Here is a 21,295-nt window from a genome sequence, read left to right on the forward strand (position 1 = left end):
ACGGAGGGACACAGTTTAGTGGGTGACATTGGTACTAAGGGGGTGTTCAGGTTGGAAATTAGGAGACCTTCATTTGATTAAGAAGTTTGTGTTACCACCCATCATGAAATTCCAGAAGGCTCAGAAAAAAAGTCAATCCTTTTCAGAAGGGGGAAATATACAAGAGTAGCAAAATGTAGGGATAGATGTTTTAAACTAATAAGGTTTTAGAAATTTTAACCAGTGTGACCAAATGTCCTAACTTTCTACTAAACAGACCACACACAATAAAATATGTAAGCAAATCAATTAATAATAAAAACAGAAACAAAAGGAAAGGAGCAGGCATGAAGTACAGAGGAATGGTCAGGGGATCACAGGCATATATTTGTGTTTGAATCTAAACACAGAACAAAAAAATCACCTTCCAACACACTGTAAAAGAGTGGAGAAAAATCATGCGCTATTTCTCTCATCTTTCCTAGAATTACCCTGATCACTGTTAGAGGCAAAAAGCAGAAGCTAAGGTCAAGAATCCAGTGCAAAAGCATTGCCAAACTCTACACAATGAAATCGTAACCACAGGGTGAGATACAGTAAGATTTTGGTAAAGAGTCAAGGGTGGAGAAGAAGGATGGGAAACAGGAAAGAACCTGAAGTATAGAAATGAGAACAGTGAGGGGACAAGCATATGAAGGGACATCTCCATTTGGTATTCTTCTAGCAAATAATGTTGCATCTTTGCATCAGGTTTCTGTTTTGTTACTTGATATTAAGTTGCTTGAGATAGGATTTTTCAATAAAAATTTAGTTATTTCAGTCAAACAAGACCTGAGGGAAATGATATAAAACTAACCTAACTTTTAATCTTGATAAACAAAAAAGTCTCTACTAGTTACAGTTGAAAAAAAAATTGGAAGTTTAAACAAAGTACACACAGTTCATGGCTTGAATACATGAAACACCTTAATACCCAACTGTTCTCTCTCATGCATTTGAAGATTAACACATTATGGAGGTAAGAAATTTTCAACTCAGCTGCAGCTTATTCTGAATAAACATTTAGTAACACATGGAGCTTTCTTTTTATTTCCAGGTATAGAAATAAAAAAGTATATTTCTTTTTTATTTCCAGGTACATAAACAGCACTTGAACTGATCCATTAAGTTCTATGAACTCCTAAAATAACCAGTAGCCAGCTATGCCTTTCTAGCACCAGAAAATCTGCTACTTAAAACTTGGACAGAGACTAGGAATATCGTGTCAGCAACAAACATTCACACAAAAATATTTTTTCAGCTATGAAAACACATCTTCATTCAAGGAAAGTAGGTATATCTACCTGTTACAGATGGGAAATAAATCCCTACAAGCACTGTGAAGTAGGTCATGATATCTGTAAAAACATAAGGGCGTCCACCAATTTTTATGTCTTCTGATCCTGAAACTGATGGCTGATCTTTTTTCTCAACTATTGATCCTTTTTCTGAATAGGCACTCCACAGATTATCTACAAAGGGAAAAAACAATAGCAATTGTCAACTCTGTTTCATGATAGTAGATACTGAGAATGAAATACCGTTACAAATTAGATGACATTTCTTACACAAAAGTCATGATGCTTCCCAAAACTTCCTTATGAAATGAAGAACACAGAATCAATAACATCAATATCAGTTGTAACTTGTAGACATTTCCACTGTAAACCAGTAGAGATGCAGTGGTGTATGGAATGTGTCATACCAGATTTTCTCTTCCATTAAAGAAAGATTTAGTTATATAATTAAATTCTAATACACTTCTAAAACATCCATTTGCATTGCACAAATATATGGGTGTATTATCAACTATAGAAGTCAAAAAAAAAAAAAAAAAGGAAAGTATAGCAGTGAAAAAAGAAATATTTGCAGATTCAGGCAATCTTAGCATACATTTACATTTCTTGTTCTTAATTTTTGAGGAACAGGTAAAAAAAATGCTTCTTGGCAGCAACTTGATTTGAGACCTGTTGTACAGTATAATCTGAACAACAGTTCAAGACTTGGCTCCTCTTGATTTCCACACGGTCACTAACCAGACTCCAGAAGAGAACAGACAATCAAAGGTGGTTTACTTTGTTGTTGTTTTTTTATAAAAAACAAAACAACCCCCCTCCTTAAAAAAAAAAAAAAAAAAAAAAAAAAAAAAAACATAGCTTTTGAGAGCTTACATTTGCAGAAATTCTAGTTATGCCCCTTAAAATGATGGTAAAGACACCTAAACCTGACTCTTACTTTAAAATAAGATAAGGTTTCCTATCATATGCTACGAGACAAAACAGATACTCTCTCTCCCTGTTAAAGAGAGATTCTATACAAAGGATTTTCCATCACAGAAATAAATGCTTCCTATAGACTTCCAGGACAATAGATCTGATGGCCAATTTTCAGTTATCCAGTGCAACTTTCAGGAGCTGAGCATAGCATTCTAAGCCTCCACAATAGCAACATGTTACCTTGAGCACAATACAAAGATTCAGAGTCAGAGGTAATCTCCTAACTGGCCAAAGATAGAGTGGCTGCACACAGATTCGGCAAATATTAGAACTAGTATGAAATAACCATAAACAGAAGCATGCATGAGAGAACAATGCAAGAGTAGAATAATGGTTTAAAAAAAAAAAAAAAAAAGGTAAATATGAATTGCTACAGTGCAGCAGTGTTCTTTCATTCAAATGAATAAGAACAAACTGATGTAAAGATGAAGACTGAAGCCACAAAAACAAAAGTTAAGAAAAACAACAGAATTGTAAAATTCAGGAATTTCAGCAAATACTTGAACACTGACATAAAATGAGACAAGATCTCCAAATTAATATCCACTCCCTCTGAAGTGTACAAAGGAAGTCTAGAAATCACTTTGTCTTTGCCAATCAAAAGCACTAAACACTTAGAAGACTCAACAGCAAGTTTCCTTTGTTCAGTGTGACACAGAAATGACACTATCCTGACCATATCTGACCAATACAAACATATTTGTATTTGTGGATGTGCACATGTGAGCACAAACAGGAAAAAATAGCTTAGAGATTTTTAATATATATATCAGTTTCTCCTTTCGTGAGATATCTCACTGAGATTTGTTACATTAAGTTCCTATACTCACTGTCCCCAGAGTGATAAACCAAGTGGACTTGAAATTCTGGGTGAAAAAAAATGATTACTTTCTGTAAGATGTAAACTTACGGTATACAGATGTCCTGTAAATTGAGGACTTAGCACACACTTCCTGAGCCATCCATCTATGATATCAGAGTATTCTCAGCAACAGTCATACACACATGGGTATTATTGTCTTTGAATTTGGGCAATTACTCATTTACACTGCTTTTTTTTTTTTTTCCTTGAGTTTTAGGAACTGGGGAAGTAACAGCTTTTTAGAAAGAAAATCGTACGTCAAAAGTATTCTTGATGGAAATATAAGTGAAGGGGATCTATTTAATTTAGCCCACTCAGATTTCCCACGTATTTTTGATAGATTCCTTGGGTAAAGAACATTAAGACAGTCATGGGATAAGGGGAAAAGTCATCACATGAATAATAAAAATGGTTCAAAGTTGGAAAACAGGTAAAATTAAATATAGATTCAGTTTTACAATGCAGGAAAGTCACCAGTGAATTTCCACAAGAAATCATACCAGGATGTAACCAGTGCTTTGCAATGTACTGGACTAGAAAAAGGAGTTAGTTGCAAGATGAGAAAGCTTACTAGTAACACTCAATTATTCAAGGTGGTGGAAGCAAAAGCCAACTGCAAAGAACTACAGAAAAACCATACCACACTCAATGACTGAGCAGAAATAGATGAGTTTCATCAACAGGTTAGCAATGAACATTGGTAAGTGTTTCTCTAACACTGAGCTTTCAGCAGACTCTGAATGGTTGTTAGAAAACTTGGCATTTTATGACACTGGAAAAATGAAATACACTATTATATGGCAGTGCTGGTTCAAAAAAAAAAGTAAACAGAGTACATCTGGATAGACGGAAGGAAAGAAAGAAGGAAGAAGGGTGGAAGGAAAGAAAGAAGGAAAGAAGGAAAGAAGGAAGGAAAGAAGGAAAGAAGGAAGGACAGACTGCTACAAAAGAGAAACAGTAGTTTGAAGTTCAATTTGTATCAGAAGTTAGAACACAGGATTGTATCCTGAGTATGCAGGGGGAATGTAAAGCAGCATCAAAATAAATACTTCTTAAAATATTTAGGAAAAAAATGTATGTGGTAAATTATAAAATGCATAGAATAATAAATCTCATGTCACATTTCTTATAACAGTCAAAAAAAGATTTATATTTTTGATTCTGAAGAAGTTGAATGATTTTATATACAAACACATTTACATACAAATGTCTCATGTCCAAGTGTTATATTAAAACCTAAAAAGACTATTTTTTTCAAAACTCAGAACTGACTTGCCATACAATGTTGGACAAACAACAGACTTCATAACTCAATGTAGCACTTGTAAATTGGAAAACGTTCTTCCTCAGGAGAGTTTGAAATAACTATATCTGGTGTAAAAAAAGGCGCTAAACATTTCATTTTTTTAAAAGCTGTAATAAACACCTTACTACTGTTTTGGATAGAACAACAGTTTTTGAACGAGTGCCTATAAAGCCAAAGTGATCCCAAATCAAAGCATTTGATACTAAGCTTCCAAAAACAAATGGAAACATTAAAGGAAGCAATGCTCCAGGAAGCAGTCTTTCACAGAAACAGATTAGAGCAAAAGACTACTGACAGGCTAGACCACTACATTACTGAAAAGCTACAGGCCAAATCAGTATTGCCTAAAAATTCAGTGCTTTCTGACTTACCAATTAGAACTCCACTCATTATTCCTGGAATCCCTTGAATTTCTGTTACATTATTGAGACTAAAGTAGTCATCACACGTAGCATTATGTAAAGAGCTATTGCAGAAGAGGCGCCACAAGGTTGTAGTCTTTGTTTCATTATTGCTTTCAGTAAATTTGGCACAGACATCAAAGCTGCGTTTTGACAACGTACGGTTTCCAAGAAGACAGATGCTACCAAAAACAAACAAAAAAAATCCCACAGTGATCCTTCAGTGTAGTGTTGTGCTTTAAAATATATTTGTCCATTAAGTTTCCTCAGAAATCCACTATTTACAATACCCGTGTAATAGGCTATACAACATCTACTAAAGCAGTATATAGTCTGTGCACATAAAACTGTCATCAATAATCTTTAAATCACCAAACAAACATTTCAACTTTAAGGCAGCTATTTTACTTTCTGATTTTTTCTTTGGAGAACACAATCAATTTAAGCAGCTTGGCCACCAAATAACAGGAGTGAACAAATCATGATCTCTTGGCCACCAAATAACAGGAGTGAACAAATCATGATCTCTGTAAGAAAGAAGTGAAGTTTAGTAATTGGAATATTTAATACAGTGACAAGCCTGACAAAGAAAAACTATAAGAAAGATTAAGCAAGTGCCATACATCTTCCAGCAAATAAATATTTTATGTTAAAAGGTAGGATACAAGACAGGATGATCAATCAGCAAGATCTAAGAACACTGAACTCCTAGTTCAAATACAAGTATCATATATGTTCTTCACAGAAAGCATTTAAAGCACTTAGAAAACTCAGAATGGTTTGCAAAAAGCAAATACCTAACAAAGAACATCAAACATCTAGAAACAATCTGTTGATAAATCTTTGTTAAGCTACACAAAAATGTTCTGGAAATAGCTCCTCCAGGCTTGTTTAATAAAGTGATACATAAAAATAGAGAAATTGTCAGAACAGCGAGGGATCAGGTTAGAAAAGCTGAAGCCCTATTAGAATTAAATTTGCCCAGGGACGTCAAGGGCAACAAGAAAGGCTTCTGTACGTATACCAGTCATAAAAGGAAAACTAGGGAAATTGTGGGCCATACCCAGAAAAGACGGAAAGAGGAGCATCAAGTGAAGCATTCATGTTAGTCAGATAAGCAAAAGTACACACACAGTTGAATACTGAATACTTATTGAATACTTTTGAAGGAGCTCGGGAAGCTGGTAACAAACAGTAAAAACATAACGTTTCCCATTAAAACATGCAAAAAGCATACTAAGAATATTTACTTAGTGTAACATCCTGTTTTTGATAGCAGTCAAAAGTAGATGCCTTGTGAAGGGTACAAGAACAAGGGAAACTTACAGGACACTAGTACAGCTTCAAGGTATGGCATCACTTGAAAGTCAAGGGGATTTCATAGAGAGCCTGCTGCTGAAAAGGATGATCTTGCCATTTTCCTCTTTTTGCTTGCTATGGTATTTGATGAACTATTTAACCTATGGAAACTTCTTCCAGTTTGATTTAGCTGGAAGATCATTATGTAAATTAATGACTTACACTATTTCTGCATTTGCACAATGGCTAAACCTAACAGAGATGAAGTGAGGTGATGGATAGCTAAGTGAAAGAGGAATCTAGTAAGCTGTGCAAATGTTAACAAGAGAAGCTAGAAGGACTTTTTTTTTTTGTCTAAACCAACGCTAACTTGCTGCATGATGGTGGGTTTGGTGACCTGCTTACCATGAGATCAGCTTTAACATAATATGAAACCATGCTTGAGTTTCTTATTTTAAGGCAAACTCATCAAAATGTGAACAACTGCATTTATAGGAAAATACACTTTTTGTCTTACTTGTTACAAAGACCTGTTCCCAGGTCTTTTCAATGCTACATATGGGTACTGTTAGTGTTAGGTCAGAGGTTGGACTTGATGATCTTGAGGTCTCTTCCAGCCTAGAAATTCTGTGATTCTGTGGTATCTATATGATCCCTCGTTTACCTATATAGGTGAATGACAGATTTAAATATTTTCCTACTGGAAGTTCCAGTTTCTTAGAAATTCATGTTTACTTCAGAAAAGTGTCAATTTTGAACATACCCATATTTTTCAATAGAAAAGTTAGTATCATTTTACAGTACAAAAATACTGCTTTAACATTCAGTTTATGAAGCAACCATCAGCACTTCAGAGTACTACAGAATTCAAAACAATCATATAGCACAGGATCAGTTCTACATAATAGATTGCAATTCACTACAGTAGTTCCCAGGCTCTTCCACTAATTTGTTAAGTGGTACTATTGTTTACCCTCCATGCAGGAACAGATGCACAAAAATGTAATTTGCATACTGATAACTGGACACCAGAAAAAAATCTTAGCAAGCTGGCGATGTACAAAATAAGGATGTTGAGGAGCAATATGCCATGTGTGACAACAAAGCTAGATTTTAGTAACAAAAAGGTAGAAAAGTCTTCATATAAAGCAAATGAATGTTAAAACACTGCAAACCTTCTATTTTGAACAGGGTAAAATGGAAGCTTTGAAAATTCATCATGACAAAATTTTAAAATATGTTACCTATGGTTCATAGTTACATTTCTTTAAAGGTTTTACTTTATCCTGTAGATTTAGGTTTTTCATTCATTAGATAAAACAGCTATATTTATTGTCAGCAAGACCACCTTCATGTTTAAGCGTGAATGGAATAATGGAATAATGGCCAGTAATATTAAGTACCAAAGAACTTCTTCCAGAGTATCATGTCCGGTGAACAAAAATTCAAATATGTAGTTCAGACAAGCAAACATGTAAGTGCCTAATAAACATATGAATAATAATAATAATAAATTTGTGAACATAAACATAAGAAACCTACCACTGAGGTCAATTGACATATATATATATATATTAAATAATAACCTATACTACTTAATAACGTCACTTACGGAAAGTCAGGTGGGTCAAAAGCAGTCTTAATAACTCCGGCGTATATGGCAATGATGGATAAAATCACACAGGCAAGGAAGACCAGTGCAAGTTTGTTAACATACTTGACTCCCACAAAAACTACTACAGCCATCAGAATGATAATACATGTTCCATAAACTCTCATGTTATTCAGCATAGCCTCTGTTTCTTCACCACTGTCTTCTGCTTTAAATATAGCAGCACTTGGAGAAATATAAGTCTGTAGGAAATATGGTAAATTATCACACGTATTTTATTACTTCACAAACAAGTTCTACCAGATGACATAAGTGTTTATCAAAGAGCAGAAACAAATATCTCACTTGATTTGGTATAATGAAATTGCAAAAAAATATTTTCAAGTTTTTTACTAGTACAGAGACATTATAGCAGTCTCAACTTTAACATACAATGAGTTTTTAACTATAGGCCTCTCCTCCTTTTTAACCCTATCTATTATAGATTACTTTGAAGACTTGCATGTACTCGAAGTGACATTATCAGCAAACTGTAAAGTTGAATAATCACTGACCTACGTAAGGAAAAAAGGAATGGGGGTGGGGGTGAGAGAAGAGGATAAAACAGAGTGTATATGCTGAGAATGAGGTACTGCTTTTGATCCAGCTTTTCTGCTAAGAACTTCTGCCTCTCCTAAATTTGTGTCTCTGCCAGACAAGAAAACACAAAAAGGAATGGAGGAGGAGGAGCAGCATAACAAACATGTTTCAATACAATGGGTACAGATTCCATACCGAACCTATACTGTAGCCTAGTCTGATTGCTTTTCTTTGTCTTCTAATATCTTTACTTTGGATTTTTTTGCTAAGTCTTACCAAAATTAGCATAGTTTTTCTTGCAGTTACGTATGTGTACAGCACAGACACAACTTGTGGGACCATTTTTATTTAGAATGCATTAAGAAAAGGTAATTAATAAAGGTCAGTTACTGAACTGTTTTGTTCCTAATTTAAGTGGGAAATAACTGACATCAGTCTTTAATGTGCTTATGTATTAAGCACATGTGCTGATCAAAGTTTGTTGAACTCCTTCAAATAATCATAATAAGAATATTGACATACCAGAAACACAGTATCAAAGCATTCAAAAACAAACTAGAATACAGTTTAGGCCTTATTTATGATTACTGAGTAATGTCTAAATACAGTAATCTCCCACAGTAGCCTGAATACAGCCTTACAAGATTTAATAGTACTTACCAATAAAATTTCAATGGTACCAAGAATGTACATTGCTCCTGCAAAGGTTGTACCCAAGTAGAAACAAAGTCCCACTGCTCCACCAAACTCTGGTCCTAAAGATCTTGAAATCATGTAGTAAGAACCTCCAGCTGTGAATTTAATCAAAAAGGTTCCAACCTTTCAGATTAGGGATGGCGATAGAGAACAACAACAACAAAAAAAGAGTAATTCAATCAACCTAGACACATATTTGGGAAAACTGCATGAACCTCCATTGAAGTGTTCATACCAAACCTGTATTTAAAAAAATAAAAAATAAAAAAAAATCTAAAACTGACAAATGCAGATGTTCATACTTTTTTCCTTTATTACACAAATAATTCAACATACATCAAATAGCAGCAGTGGAAGTCTTGCTGCGTTTTACTATTTTCTTTGCTGATCCCTATTGATACCCAGACGTCAAGATGATAGCTCTGGTGCTGGCTCATCCCACAGTGCAGTGGTTGATCATGACAGTCAGGGCTGTATAACCACCAGCACAACAAAGAAAAGGCAACAGGTGATATCTGCAGGGGAGTCTTCTGAGAGGTACAGAGGCACCCATTTAATGACCTGACCCAATCTCAAGAGGTTTGTTGCCTACCACGGGGTCACATTAGTGATGTTGTCGAGAGATTACCAACCCTTGCACAGCCTGCAGACTACTATCCACTGCTGTCATTCAATGTGAGCATCAGTGACACTGTCAAGAGCATCCAGAGTGTTTCACGAAGGACTACAGAACCCTTGGAGCATCTGTAAGAGTCTCTGGAACAAAGGTGGCTTTCTCTTCAACCCTACCTGTCAAAGGCAAAAAACTTACCATGGTTGCAGGACTGGTGTTCTGGTCTAAAAAAACAAATTGTTGGCCATGTGACCCTTGGGACCTTTGGAGACACCTGGTCTAGTGGGGACTGGTGGGGTCCAACTGTTGGAGAGTTTCTAAAATATATCAGTATAAAGTATATTTAAAGCTTCTCAGTGATAAAAGGAAGACTAGGGAAATTGTGGGCCATCTCCAGAGGGAAACAGGAGAACTGGTTACCCTGAATACAGAGAAGGCTGAGGCATTCAACAGTTTTTTTGCCTCTGTCTTCACCAGCAAGAGCTCTCGTCATATAGCCCAAGTCCCAGAAGCCAAAGGGAGAATGGAAACTGGGAGAATGAAGAACCACCCACTGTAGGAGAAGACCAGGTTCAAGACCATCTAAGCAAACTGAAGGTGCACAAGTCCATGGGACCTAATGCGATACATCCAAGGGTCCTGAGGGAACCGGTGGATGAAGTTGCTAAGCCGCTATCCATCATATTCAAGAAGTTGTGGCACTCTGGTGAAGTTCCTGGTGACTGGAAGACAGGAAACAACCCCCATATTAGAAAAAGGATAAAAGGAAGCCCTGAGGAACTACAGGGCAGTCAGTCTCACTTCTGTGCCTGGCAAGACCATGGGGGCAGATCCTCCTGGAAACTATGCTAAGGTGCATGGAAAACAAGGAGGTGACTGATGACAGCCAACATGGCTTCACTAAGGGCAGATCATGCCTTACAAATCTGGTGGCCTTCTATGACAGGATTACATCACTGGTGGATAAGGGAAGAGCAACTGATAGCATCCAGCTGGGCTCGTGCAAAACGTTTGACACTGTCTAGCATGACATTCTTGTCTCCAAACTGGAGAGACATGGATTTGATGGACTGACCACTCAACGGTTAAGGAATTGGCTGGAGATGGTTGCACTCAAAAGAGTTGCAGTCAATAGTTCTACGTCCAGGTTGGGACCAGTGATGATGGCGGTAGCACCAAGGGGCTGGTGGCAGGGATTTAATAGCTGTGTGCTGCTGTTGCACCAGGTGGCCAGGCACCTGTACAGCAAGGATAAAGGTGGTATTCTGCAGCATCTGGATAGGACTGTCCTGAAGCAGCTGCAGCGATCACCTTGAGGTCCCAGGGAGAAGGATTTCTACAACAAGGTTTATGATGCTGACTGTTATGACAGCTTTCTTCTGGAGCTGCAAAAATATCTTCCTAAGTAATTAGATGTCTGGTCACCACCTACTGCACCAAATGATACCTATCTAAAACCAAAAGTTATGACCTGTAAGTTTTACAAGCCTTGCATAATGGATGTAAAAATAGGGCAGAAAAATTATGATTGATATGCTTCAGCTGAGAAGATACAGCAGCAGGTCTGCAAGTACTCACTGATGGAAAAGCTTGGCTTTTTGGTACTTGACATGAGTCACATCTTCTCACAGCTATGAGACATAAAATCAGCACTATGGAATGAACTTGACGAAGGAAACAGTAAAGGATGGCATTTCAAAGTTTTTCTACAATGGGTATTGCTTGAGAAAGATGTGATCACTGCCAGCATTCAGAAGATTAAAAAAAAAAAAAAAAAAAGAGAGAGAGATATTTGAGGGTCAGAAACAACTCAACTTTTATGCAAGCTCATTACCATTTGTTTACAAAGTTTCATATCAGGCAACAACCATGCACTTCAGTGATGACACCTTGGCAGAGAAGAGGGGAGTGCCCGAAGGACTGTTATCAGGTGGAGACATACTTCAGTATAATAATATTAATAAGTAATTAATTCTACATAGAATTGAAAAATTGAGGTCTCTGTAAGGAAGGGCTTTTCCAAATTTTATGCACTTCACAAAAAGGCATACTCTAAGAGGCAACACAGTCAGATCTCAATAAAAGTAGAAAACTTGGAGCAGGACAATTTATGGAAAAGCAGCACTTGCATGAACACAGGAGCACCTGAACAGAAATGTTATACCCCAACTGGAAAAAGTTTTGTCACCTGCCAGCGGAGATCAAGGAAAGCACAAATGCAGAAGTCCAAACGATAGATTTTGCTCACGTGTTTCCTAGCAACAAAAAGAATGAGGGCTACATTTATGATCTGTAAAATTTGATTACTGTACTTCGAAATATTTTGGATAACTAAATTCTTTGTTAAGGTTTTTACTAGGGGCCAAAGGTAACCAAGAGCAACAACATGATGAATTTCTGCACTTGTAATACTGCATAGCTGGGTTTGTATTGTTCTACTATATTTCATGTGTCTTTGTACTTTTGGTAGAAGGGTTTAACTTTTTAAAGTCTCACTCAGGAAATAACTGGTTGTTAATTGGGGAGTACAGAAGGGTGAAGATCCTTGAGATAAACAGGACAGGTAAATTAGTACGATGAAGTGTATATGGTTGGCTTAAATCCAAGGAGTACTGTTGTACAGTAAGCAGGGATTGTGTTACTACCCATAACAACTTCAGCTTAGATAACATTTGCTCACTTAGCCTTGATACTGGGCCATATCTCCATTAACAGGTTTTTAGAAAATGGACTGAAAACTGTGAATTACAGGACTGCTGTCCTCAGTACACTGTCCTCTTGCATTTACTGTATTTGAATAACTGGAGTTAACCTTACTTTGAGAGAAATCCCATTTAGATTCAGACATCTAACCTGGGAACCAGCGTATCAAGAAGTGCTTCTCCATATAATGGGGTGATATCATTGTTCTTCTAACGCTGGTGTGGGTACTTCCCCTCTTGGTGGTTGTCCATAGCCAGATGTTCATTGCAGACAAGCTGCAATGTAATTTGTGTTGAGATGTTACAAAAATGCTAGACTAAAATGTGGTAACAGGTTAAACTGTACAACTGCTACAGAAATTCTTTGCTTCTGAGAAAGAGTAAAAAAAATTTAGACATTCTAGGAACTAATTCAGTATAGGAGATTAAGTCAATCTGTTAACGAAGCTCATGATGTTGTGACTAAGGGAAATGTTTCACTCCTTTGTTCTGAAGGCCATTCTCCAAAAACCAGTGCTTTTAAAAGCAAGCTAATTGAATGGGGAGATGAAGAATTTTGAGTAAGCATATAGAGATTTCCTCAAGCTGCTTGCCACTTGAATTTCTGCAAGAAGCTTTTCAGATTTCCACTGCCGTGTAACACCAACTGGAAGCAAAGAGCACCACAGATGAAGGACCCTTTGCCACAAAGATCCAGTTCAGTCCAGCAGCAACCAGACAAACCTTCAAGGGTTTTGATGAAGTCATGGTCTGTGGACCTGGGATAAAGCTTTTTTTATTTTTTAATTAACACACAGGCAAGGTGTATGATTTGAAAACTGTAACAGGAAAAATTAAGATTTTTATATGGAATACTTGAGATTGGGATGATGGTGTGTCTCCTCTGTATGTTGTATATGTGGCTTTCCTAATGTGCATATATGTTGTGACTTTTGTATAGCTGACTAGAGTGAGATATATAAAATAAGCTTTCAATGCTTTAAGCAAGCCGTATAAGTAAAACTTTTTAGAATGGATTTGGTCATTACCACACTTGTTCTCCAGACCCCTCACCAGCTTCGTCGCCCTTCTCTGGACATGCTTGAGCACCTTGATGTCCTTCTTGTAGTGAGGGGCCCAAAACTGAACACAGTAATCGAGGTGTGGCCTCACCAGAGCCGAGTACAGGGGAACAATCACTTCCCTAGTCCTGCTGGCCACACTGCTTCTGATCCAAGCCAGGATGCTGTTGGCCTTCTTGGCCACCTGAGCACACTGCTGGCTCATATTCAGCTGACCGTCAACCAATACTCCCAAGTCCTTCTCTGCCAGGCAGCTTTCTAACCATTCATCTCCCAGCCTGTAGCGTTGCTTAGGGTTGTTGTGCCCCAAGTGCATGACCCAGCACTTGGCCTTGTTGAACTTCATACAGTTGACCTCAGCCCATCGGTCCAGCCTATCCAGGCCTTCCTGCAGAGCCTTCCTACCCTCGCGCAGACCAACACATGCACCTAACTTGGTGTTGTGTGCAAACTTACTGAGGGTGTACTCGATCCCCTCATCCAGATCATCAATAAAGATATTAAAGAGAACTGGCCCTAGTACTGAGCCCCGGGGGACTCCACTAGTGACTGGCCTCCAATTGGATTTAGCTCCATTCACCATGACTCTTTGGGCCCGGCCATCCAGCCAGTTTTTAACCCAATGAAGCGTACGCCAGTCCGAGCCATGAGCAGACAGTTTCTTGAGGAGAATGCTGTGGGAAACGGTGTCAAAAGCCTTACTGAAATCTAAGTAGACCACATCCACAGCCTTTCCCTCATCCACTAAGCGTGTCACTTTGTCATAGGAGATCAGGTTTGTCAAGCAGGACCTGCCTTTCATAAACCCATGCTGACTGGGCCTGATCGCCTGGTTGCCCTGCAAGTGCCACGTGATGACACTCAAGATAATCTGCTCCATGAGCTTCCCTGGCACTGAGGTCAAACTATCAGGCCTATAGTTTCCCAAGTCTACCTTCCGGCCCTTCTTGTAGAGGGGCATCACATTTGCTAGCCACCAGTCTACTGGAACCTCCCCTGATAGCTAGGACTGCTGATAAATGATGGAAAGCAGCTTGGTCAGCTCTTCCACTAGTTCTCTCAGTACCCTTGGGTGGATCCCATCCGGCCCCATCAACTTGCGTACATCCAAGTGCTGTAGCAGGTTACCAACCATTTCCTCATGGATTATGAGGGCCACATTCTGCTTCCCAACCCCTACCACCGGCTCAGGGTACTGCATATCCAGAGAATAACTGGTTTTCCTGCTATAGACAGAGGCAAAGAAGGCATTAAGTACCCCAGCCTTTTCCTCATCTTTTGTCACTAAGTTTCCCCCTGCATCCAGTAAAGGCTGGAGATTCTCCTTAGTCCTCCTTTTTGTGTTGATGTATTTATGAAAACATTTTCTGTTATCTTTAAGAGCAGTAGCCAGACTGAGCTCCAGATGAGCTTTGGCCTTTCTAATTTTGTTCCTGCACATCCTTACAACATCCTTATAGTCCCCCTGAGTGGCCTGCCCTCTCTTCCAAAGGTCATAAACCATCTTTTTTTTTTTCCTAAGCTCTAGCCACAACTCTCTGTTCAGCCAGGCTGGTCTTCTTCCACACCAGCTTGTCTTTGGGCACGTGGTGACAGACCGCTCCTGAGCCTTTAAGATTTCCTTTTTGAAGAGTGCCCAGCCTTCCTGGACTCCTCTGTCCTCCAGGACTGCCTGCCAGGGGACTCTGCCAACCAGTGTCCTGAACAGCTCAAAGTCTGCCCTCCAGAAGTCCAAGACAGCAGTTTAACTGAACCCCCTCCTGACTTCACCAAGAATAGACAACTCTACCATTTCGTGGTCACTCTGCCCAAGACAGCTCCTGACCACCACATCTCCCACCAGTCCTTCTCTGTGAACAGATCTAGTGGGGCACCTCCCCTGGTAGGCTCACTAACCAGCTGAGTCAGGAAACGCTCTCCATGCTCTCCAGAAACCTCCTAGACTGCTTCCTCTGAGCTGTATTGTATTTCCAGCATATGTCTGGGAAGTTGAAGTCCCCCACGAGAACAAGCGCTGGCGATTTCGCAACTTCTGCCAGCTGCCTGTAGAATGCCTCATCTGTCTCCTCATCCTGATTTGGTGGTCTGTAATAGGCCCCCACCAGGATGCCTACCTTGTTGGCCTTCCCACTGATCCTAACCCACAGGGACTCAACCTTATCATTCCCAGTCTCAAGTTCCACAACACCAAAACACTCTCTAATATAGAGAGCCACACCACCACCCCTTCTGTGCTGCCTATCCCTTCTGAGGAGCTTATAGCCAGTCATTGCAGCACTCCAGTCATGGGAGTGGTCCCACCACATTTCAGTGATGGCAACCAAGTCTTAGCTAGCCTTATGCACAATGGCTTCCAGCTCCTCTTGTTTGTTGCCCATGTTGCGTGCATTAGCGTAGATGCACTTCAGCTGGGCCATTGCTTTCTCCCCTGGCACTGACATTGTTCCCCCTGGTACATCTCTAATGAGCCTTATTTCATCCCTGTCCCCCTTCTTACCTAGTTTAAAGCCCTCTCAATGAGCCCTGCCAGCTCCTGGGCTAGTGTCTGTTTTACCATTTGAGACAGGTGGAACCCATCTGCAGTTAGCAGGCTGGGTGCCGAGTAAAGCTCCCCGTGGTCAAAAAAAAAAAAAAAAAAACAACACCAAATTTCTGTGTTGGCACCAGCCTCTGAGCCACGTGTTTATCAGGTGGGCTTTCCGTGTCCTCTCTGTACCCCTCCCTGCAACTGTAGGGATGGAGAAAAGCACAACCCGTATTCCCACTCCATCTTTTAATCATCCCAGTCCCCTAAAGTCCTGTTTGATAGCCTTCAGGCTTCTCTCTTCAATATTATCACTGCCAGCCTCGACTATCAATAGAGGATAGTAGTCAGAGGGGCAAACCAGGCTAGGACGGTTTCTGGTAATGTCCCTGACCCTGGCCCCAGGGAGGCAGCAGACTTCCCTACTTCCCTGACTTAGTAGGGTCAGGCCGACAAATAGGGCCCTCTGTTCTCCAGAGAAGGGAGTCACCTACAACGATTACCCTTCCTTCTTTCTTAGTGGAGGCAGTCTTGAGCCGCGGAGTTGACTTCCTCACCCCAGGCATTCTCCTGGGTGGACTTTTGACCACATCCTCACCCACCAGTCTCTCAAGCTCCAAGGCCTCAAACCTGTCGTGTAAGGGCACCTGGGAAGGCGATGCCAGTAGGGAGGGGGGCTGTCTGCGATGTCAAGCAAGGACCTGTTTCCATTCCTCTTCATCTCCTAGGTCCCCTCCCTCTGCTCGACAGTGACAGGGCAGAGAGTCCATCACTGTTTGGGGTGTCTCACCCTGGTGCCTTTCCTTCAGGCCTTGTAGGGAGTTGCTCCACCAGTCTATCTCCCATTCACACTCCCCAAAGGCCATCAACCTCTCCACCTCCTCCTTGAGCTCTGCCACCAGGCTGACCAGGTCATCCACCTGCTCACACCTCACACACATGGTATCTCTGCCACCTTCAGAAGACAGCAACAGGCTCAGGCACTCTGTGCACCCAGAGACCTGAACTGCTGCATAACGGGCACTCAGTCTGGGTCACAGACTTTCTGGAAAGAGCTTTCTGCCTAGTGCAGACCATGGTGGTTTACCTTTAGGTAGACAGCCGGTAGATGAGCTGTTCTTCTGAGCGGGGAGGGATGCTCTGCCCCGCCTGAGCAAACTGCCGCACAAACTTCCGCACCATGCCCTACTGTTCTGCCACGCCCTGTTTGCCCATCCTGGTCACTGCGCTCCCTAGGGGCTGCTTTTGAGCTTCAGGTGAGGGGGCACTGCTGGCTCCGCCCATGCCATGTCAGCCACCCTCACGAGGACTGCCGGGTCCTGGCGGCTCCCTTGGCTGCCTCGAGTGGCCTCCATGCCACAAAAAAGCCCTGCCCGCCTCGATCCCCCTCTCCGCTGCAGAACGTGTGTACTGGGTCTGGCTGGGATGTTAACTTTCCCTGCAGCAGCCCGTACAGTGCTGAGCTCTGCACTTGTAGCTAGAACAGCAGTGGTATCACACCAGTGTTGTGTCAGCTGCTCAGAAGTGCTGGCACAGCATCAGGACTCTCTCTAAGCCTCCTAGGGGGTGGGCAAAAAAAGTGAGAAAGAAACATCACCAGGGCAGCTGACCTAAACCAACCAAAGGGATATTCCATACCATATGATGTCACACTCAGCAATAAAAGGTGGAAGAAGGAAGAAGAGGGGAAGGGTGGGCTCTCGTTGTGAAAACGTCTGTCCTCCTTCTGAACACCAGCTACATGCATTGAGGCCCTGCTTCAAGGACGTGGTCAAGCATCGCCCATTTATAGGAAGTAGAGAGTAATTTCTTTCCTCTGCACTTCCACATAGCCTTTACTTGTTTTGTTTTATTATTCCCTTTCCCCCTCCCTCTTCCCCTTTCCCTTTTTTCCCTCTAGTTAAATTAATTAATAATAATCTTTCCTTAATAATTATTTTTTTTCCTTTAATTAAATTATCCTTATCTCAACCCATGAGTTGTTCTTTCCTTTACTTCTTCCCTTCCTCATCTAAGGAGGGGGAGTGAGAGAGCGGTTGTGGTGTTCAGCTGCCTAGCACGGTAAAACCACCACAACTTGTCTGCCCCGGAGCCGATCGCCTCAGCGAGAGGGGCAGACGCGTTCCGCACATTATCTGTGTATACATCTTTGCAAGTTCTCAATTTAGTATCTATTTCCTATGTCAGAGAAAAACAGTATTTGTTCATGAAGTGTTTGAAATAAAAGCTGAAATTTTAGTTAAAAAAAAAAAAAAACTGCTAGTCAAACTGAGCTGCAAAAATGAATTGCACAGGCAGGGGAAGCAGGGACATGTGGCTTGAGAAGAGTACAGGCATGCTGTCCAGATGTGCAGAGATGGAATCAGGAAACCCAAGGCACAAACAGGGCTTGGCAAGGGACACAAATTAAAACAAGAAGGGATTCTATAGGTACGTTGGTCAGAAAAGAAAGGCCATGAAGAACGTACCACCTCTTGACAAATGAGAAGGGAGAACCAGTAACAACAACCATGGAGAAGGCTGAGACAAAGAAGCTGTTAAGACCTCAGTCTTAACTGCCAGTCAGGCTTCCCACATCTCTTGAATCCTGAATCTCTAGACAATGGCTATGTGAGCAAAGTCCCTCCCACCATAAGCAAAGCGCAGTTTCAAGACCACCTGATAAAACTGAACAGGTTTACGTCCATGGGGTCCAATGACATGCCTCCAAGGATCCTGAGGGAATTATCTGATACAGTTGTCAGGCCACTCTCCCACATATTTGAAAAGTCCTGGCAGTCGGGCAAAGTCCCCAGTGACGGGAAAAAAGAATCATCACTCCCATTTTTATAAAGGTTCAGAAGGAGGACCTGTGGAATTACAGACCAGTGAGCCCCACCTCTGTGCCTTGCAAGATCATGGAGCAGATCCTGCTGGAAGCAGCATCAAGGCACATCCAAGGCAAGGAGGTGACCTGAGACAGCCAGCATGGCTTCACCATGGGCAAATTGTGCCTGAACAATCTGGTGCCTTCCATGAGGGAGTGACTGCATCATCTGACAAGGGAAGACCAACCAATATCATCTACCTGGACTTATGTAAGGCCTTCAACACATAATATCCTGATCTCCAAATTAGAGAGAGATAGATTTGATGGGTAGACCATTCAGTGGATAAGGAATTGACTTGATGGCCACACCCAGAGAGTGGTGGTCAACGGCTCCTTTTCCAGGTGGAGGCCGGTGATGAATGCTGTCCCTCAGGGGTCTGTCTTGGGACTGATACTGTTTAATATCCTTATCAATGACACAGACAGTGGGATCAAGTGCACCCTCAGCAAGTTTGCAGATGACACCAAGCTGAGCCATGATACAACAGGAGGAAGGGATGCCATTCAAATGGACCTGACAAGGTTGAGAAGTGGGCCCATGTGAAACTAATGAGGTTCAACAAGTCCAAGTGCAAGGTGCTGCACCTGGGTTGGGGCAATCCCAGACAGGAGTACAGACTGGGTGAAGAACTCATTGAGAGCAGCCCTGCAGAGAGATACTTCGGGGTTTTGGTGGACAAAATGCTTGGCATGAGCCAGCATTGTGCACTCACAGCCCAGAAGGACAACTGCATCCTGGGCTGCATCTAAAGAGGAGTGGCCAGCAGCTTAAGGGGGGAGAGGGGGGTGATTGTGCCCCTCTACTCTGCCCTTGTGAAGCCCCACTTGGAGTACTGCAACCAGGTCTAGGGCCCCCAGCCCAAGAAAGTTGTATATCTGTTATAGTGGGTCCAGAGGAGGGCTACGAAGTTGATCAGAAGGTTGTAGCACCTCCCCTACAAAGAAAGGTTGAGTGAGGTGGGGATGTTCAGCCTGCAGAAGAGAAGACTCCATGGAGACCTCATTGCAGCCTTTCAATAGGTTAATGGAGCTTATAAAAAAGGTTATGTGAACTTTTTACTCAGGCAGATAATGATAGAACAGGGAGGAATGGTTTTAAACTAGAAGAGGAAAGATTTAGATATTAAGGAGAAATTCTTCACTAAGAGGGTGGTGAGGCACTGGAACAGGTTGCCCAGAGAAGTTGTAGAAGTGTTCAGTGCCAGGTTAGATGGGGCTTCGAGCAACCTGGTCTAGTGGGAGGTGTCCCTGCCAATGTCAGGAGGGTTGGAAGCAGATGATATTTAAGGTCCCTTCTGACCCAAGCCATTCTACGATTCTATTTATGATTGTGTTCCTCATGGATCAGTACTGGGACCAGTATCATTTAACATCTTTGTCAGTGACATGGACAGTGGGATTGTGTGTACCCTCAGCAAGTTTGCAGATGACACCAAGCTGTGTGGTGTGGTCACCATGCTGGAAGGAAGAGATGCCATCCAGATGGACCTAGGTTTGACAGGTGGCCCCTGTGAATGTTGTGAAGTTCATCAAGACCAAGTACAAGGACCTGCACCTGAGTCAGAGCAATCCCATGCACAAATACAGGCTGGGTGGAGAATGGATTGAGAGCAGCTCTGAGGAGAAGGATTTGTGGTGTTGGTTGTGCTGGTTTTGTGTACTTACAGCCCAGAAAGCCAACCATATGGCTAGGCTGCATGAAGAAAAACATGACCAGCAGGTTGAGGGAGGTGATTTGTCCTCTCTGCTCTACAATTCCATGATTCTTGTGAGACCCCACCTAGAGTTCAGCTCTGGGGCCCCAACATAGGAAGGACATGGACCTCTGGAGCCCTTCTGCAGTGAAATCAGGCTGAGGGAGTTGGGATTGTTTAGACTGTTCTCCAGTCTGACAGGTCTGGGTAGAACTTAGAGCAGCCTTCCAGTACTTAAAAGGGGCCTATAAGAAGCAGGGAAAGACTCTTTATCAGGGATTGTAGTGATAGGACAAGGAGTAACGCTTTTAAACGAAGAGAAGGTAGTTTTAGATTAGATGTTATGAATTCTTCACTATGAGGATGGTGAGGCAGTGGCACAGGTTATCCAGAGAAATTGTGGATGCCCCATTCCTGGAATTGTTTAAGGCCACATTGGATAGGGCTTTAAGCAACCTGGTCTTGTGGGAGGTGTCCCTGCCCACTGACAGTAATAAGGAAAAAACATCTGCAAAGCACCATATTGATTTGCAATATTAAACAATTCTTTACCTGCAAGATACCTCTTAAAAAACAACCAACCAAACAAAAGAGCCCCTCAAGCTTCAAAGAATTAGGAAAAAATGGTAGAAGTTGACAGGACACTTTAAAAAAAGGTTTATGCAACTAAGCTTTTGAAATTCAGTGCTGACATACCTCATTCCTGCTTCCTTCCGTTAGCCCCAGTTTCCATTCTTTCCCTAAAGAGGGAGTGTACCTGTACAGATAACTATTATCTTAGGC

At 41.4% G+C, this 21,295-nt stretch overlaps 1 protein-coding gene and 1 pseudogene across 1 annotated transcript in view; one reads left to right on the plus strand and one right to left on the minus strand.

Annotated features, from left to right (window-relative positions):
* LOC118161167 (solute carrier family 12 member 7-like) overlaps window positions 1–21,295 on the minus strand; it is a 65,932-nt gene that overhangs the window by 14,695 nt on the left and 29,942 nt on the right. The window contains exons 6-9 of the mRNA XM_035316237.1: window positions 9,014–9,144; window positions 7,775–8,016; window positions 4,834–5,045; window positions 1,305–1,490 (exon numbers count right to left, since the gene is read on the minus strand). Of these exons, the coding sequence (XP_035172128.1) occupies window positions 1,305–1,490; window positions 4,834–5,045; window positions 7,775–8,016; window positions 9,014–9,144 (771 nt within the window). The remainder of the gene's footprint in view (window positions 1–1,304; window positions 1,491–4,833; window positions 5,046–7,774; window positions 8,017–9,013; window positions 9,145–21,295) is intronic.
* On the plus strand, window positions 10,826–11,997 carry LOC118162108 (annotated as a pseudogene).

Source organism: Oxyura jamaicensis, chromosome 2 (genome assembly GCF_011077185.1).
Source record: "Oxyura jamaicensis isolate SHBP4307 breed ruddy duck chromosome 2, BPBGC_Ojam_1.0, whole genome shotgun sequence".
In the NCBI taxonomy this organism is placed as follows: Eukaryota; Metazoa; Chordata; class Aves; order Anseriformes; family Anatidae; genus Oxyura; species Oxyura jamaicensis.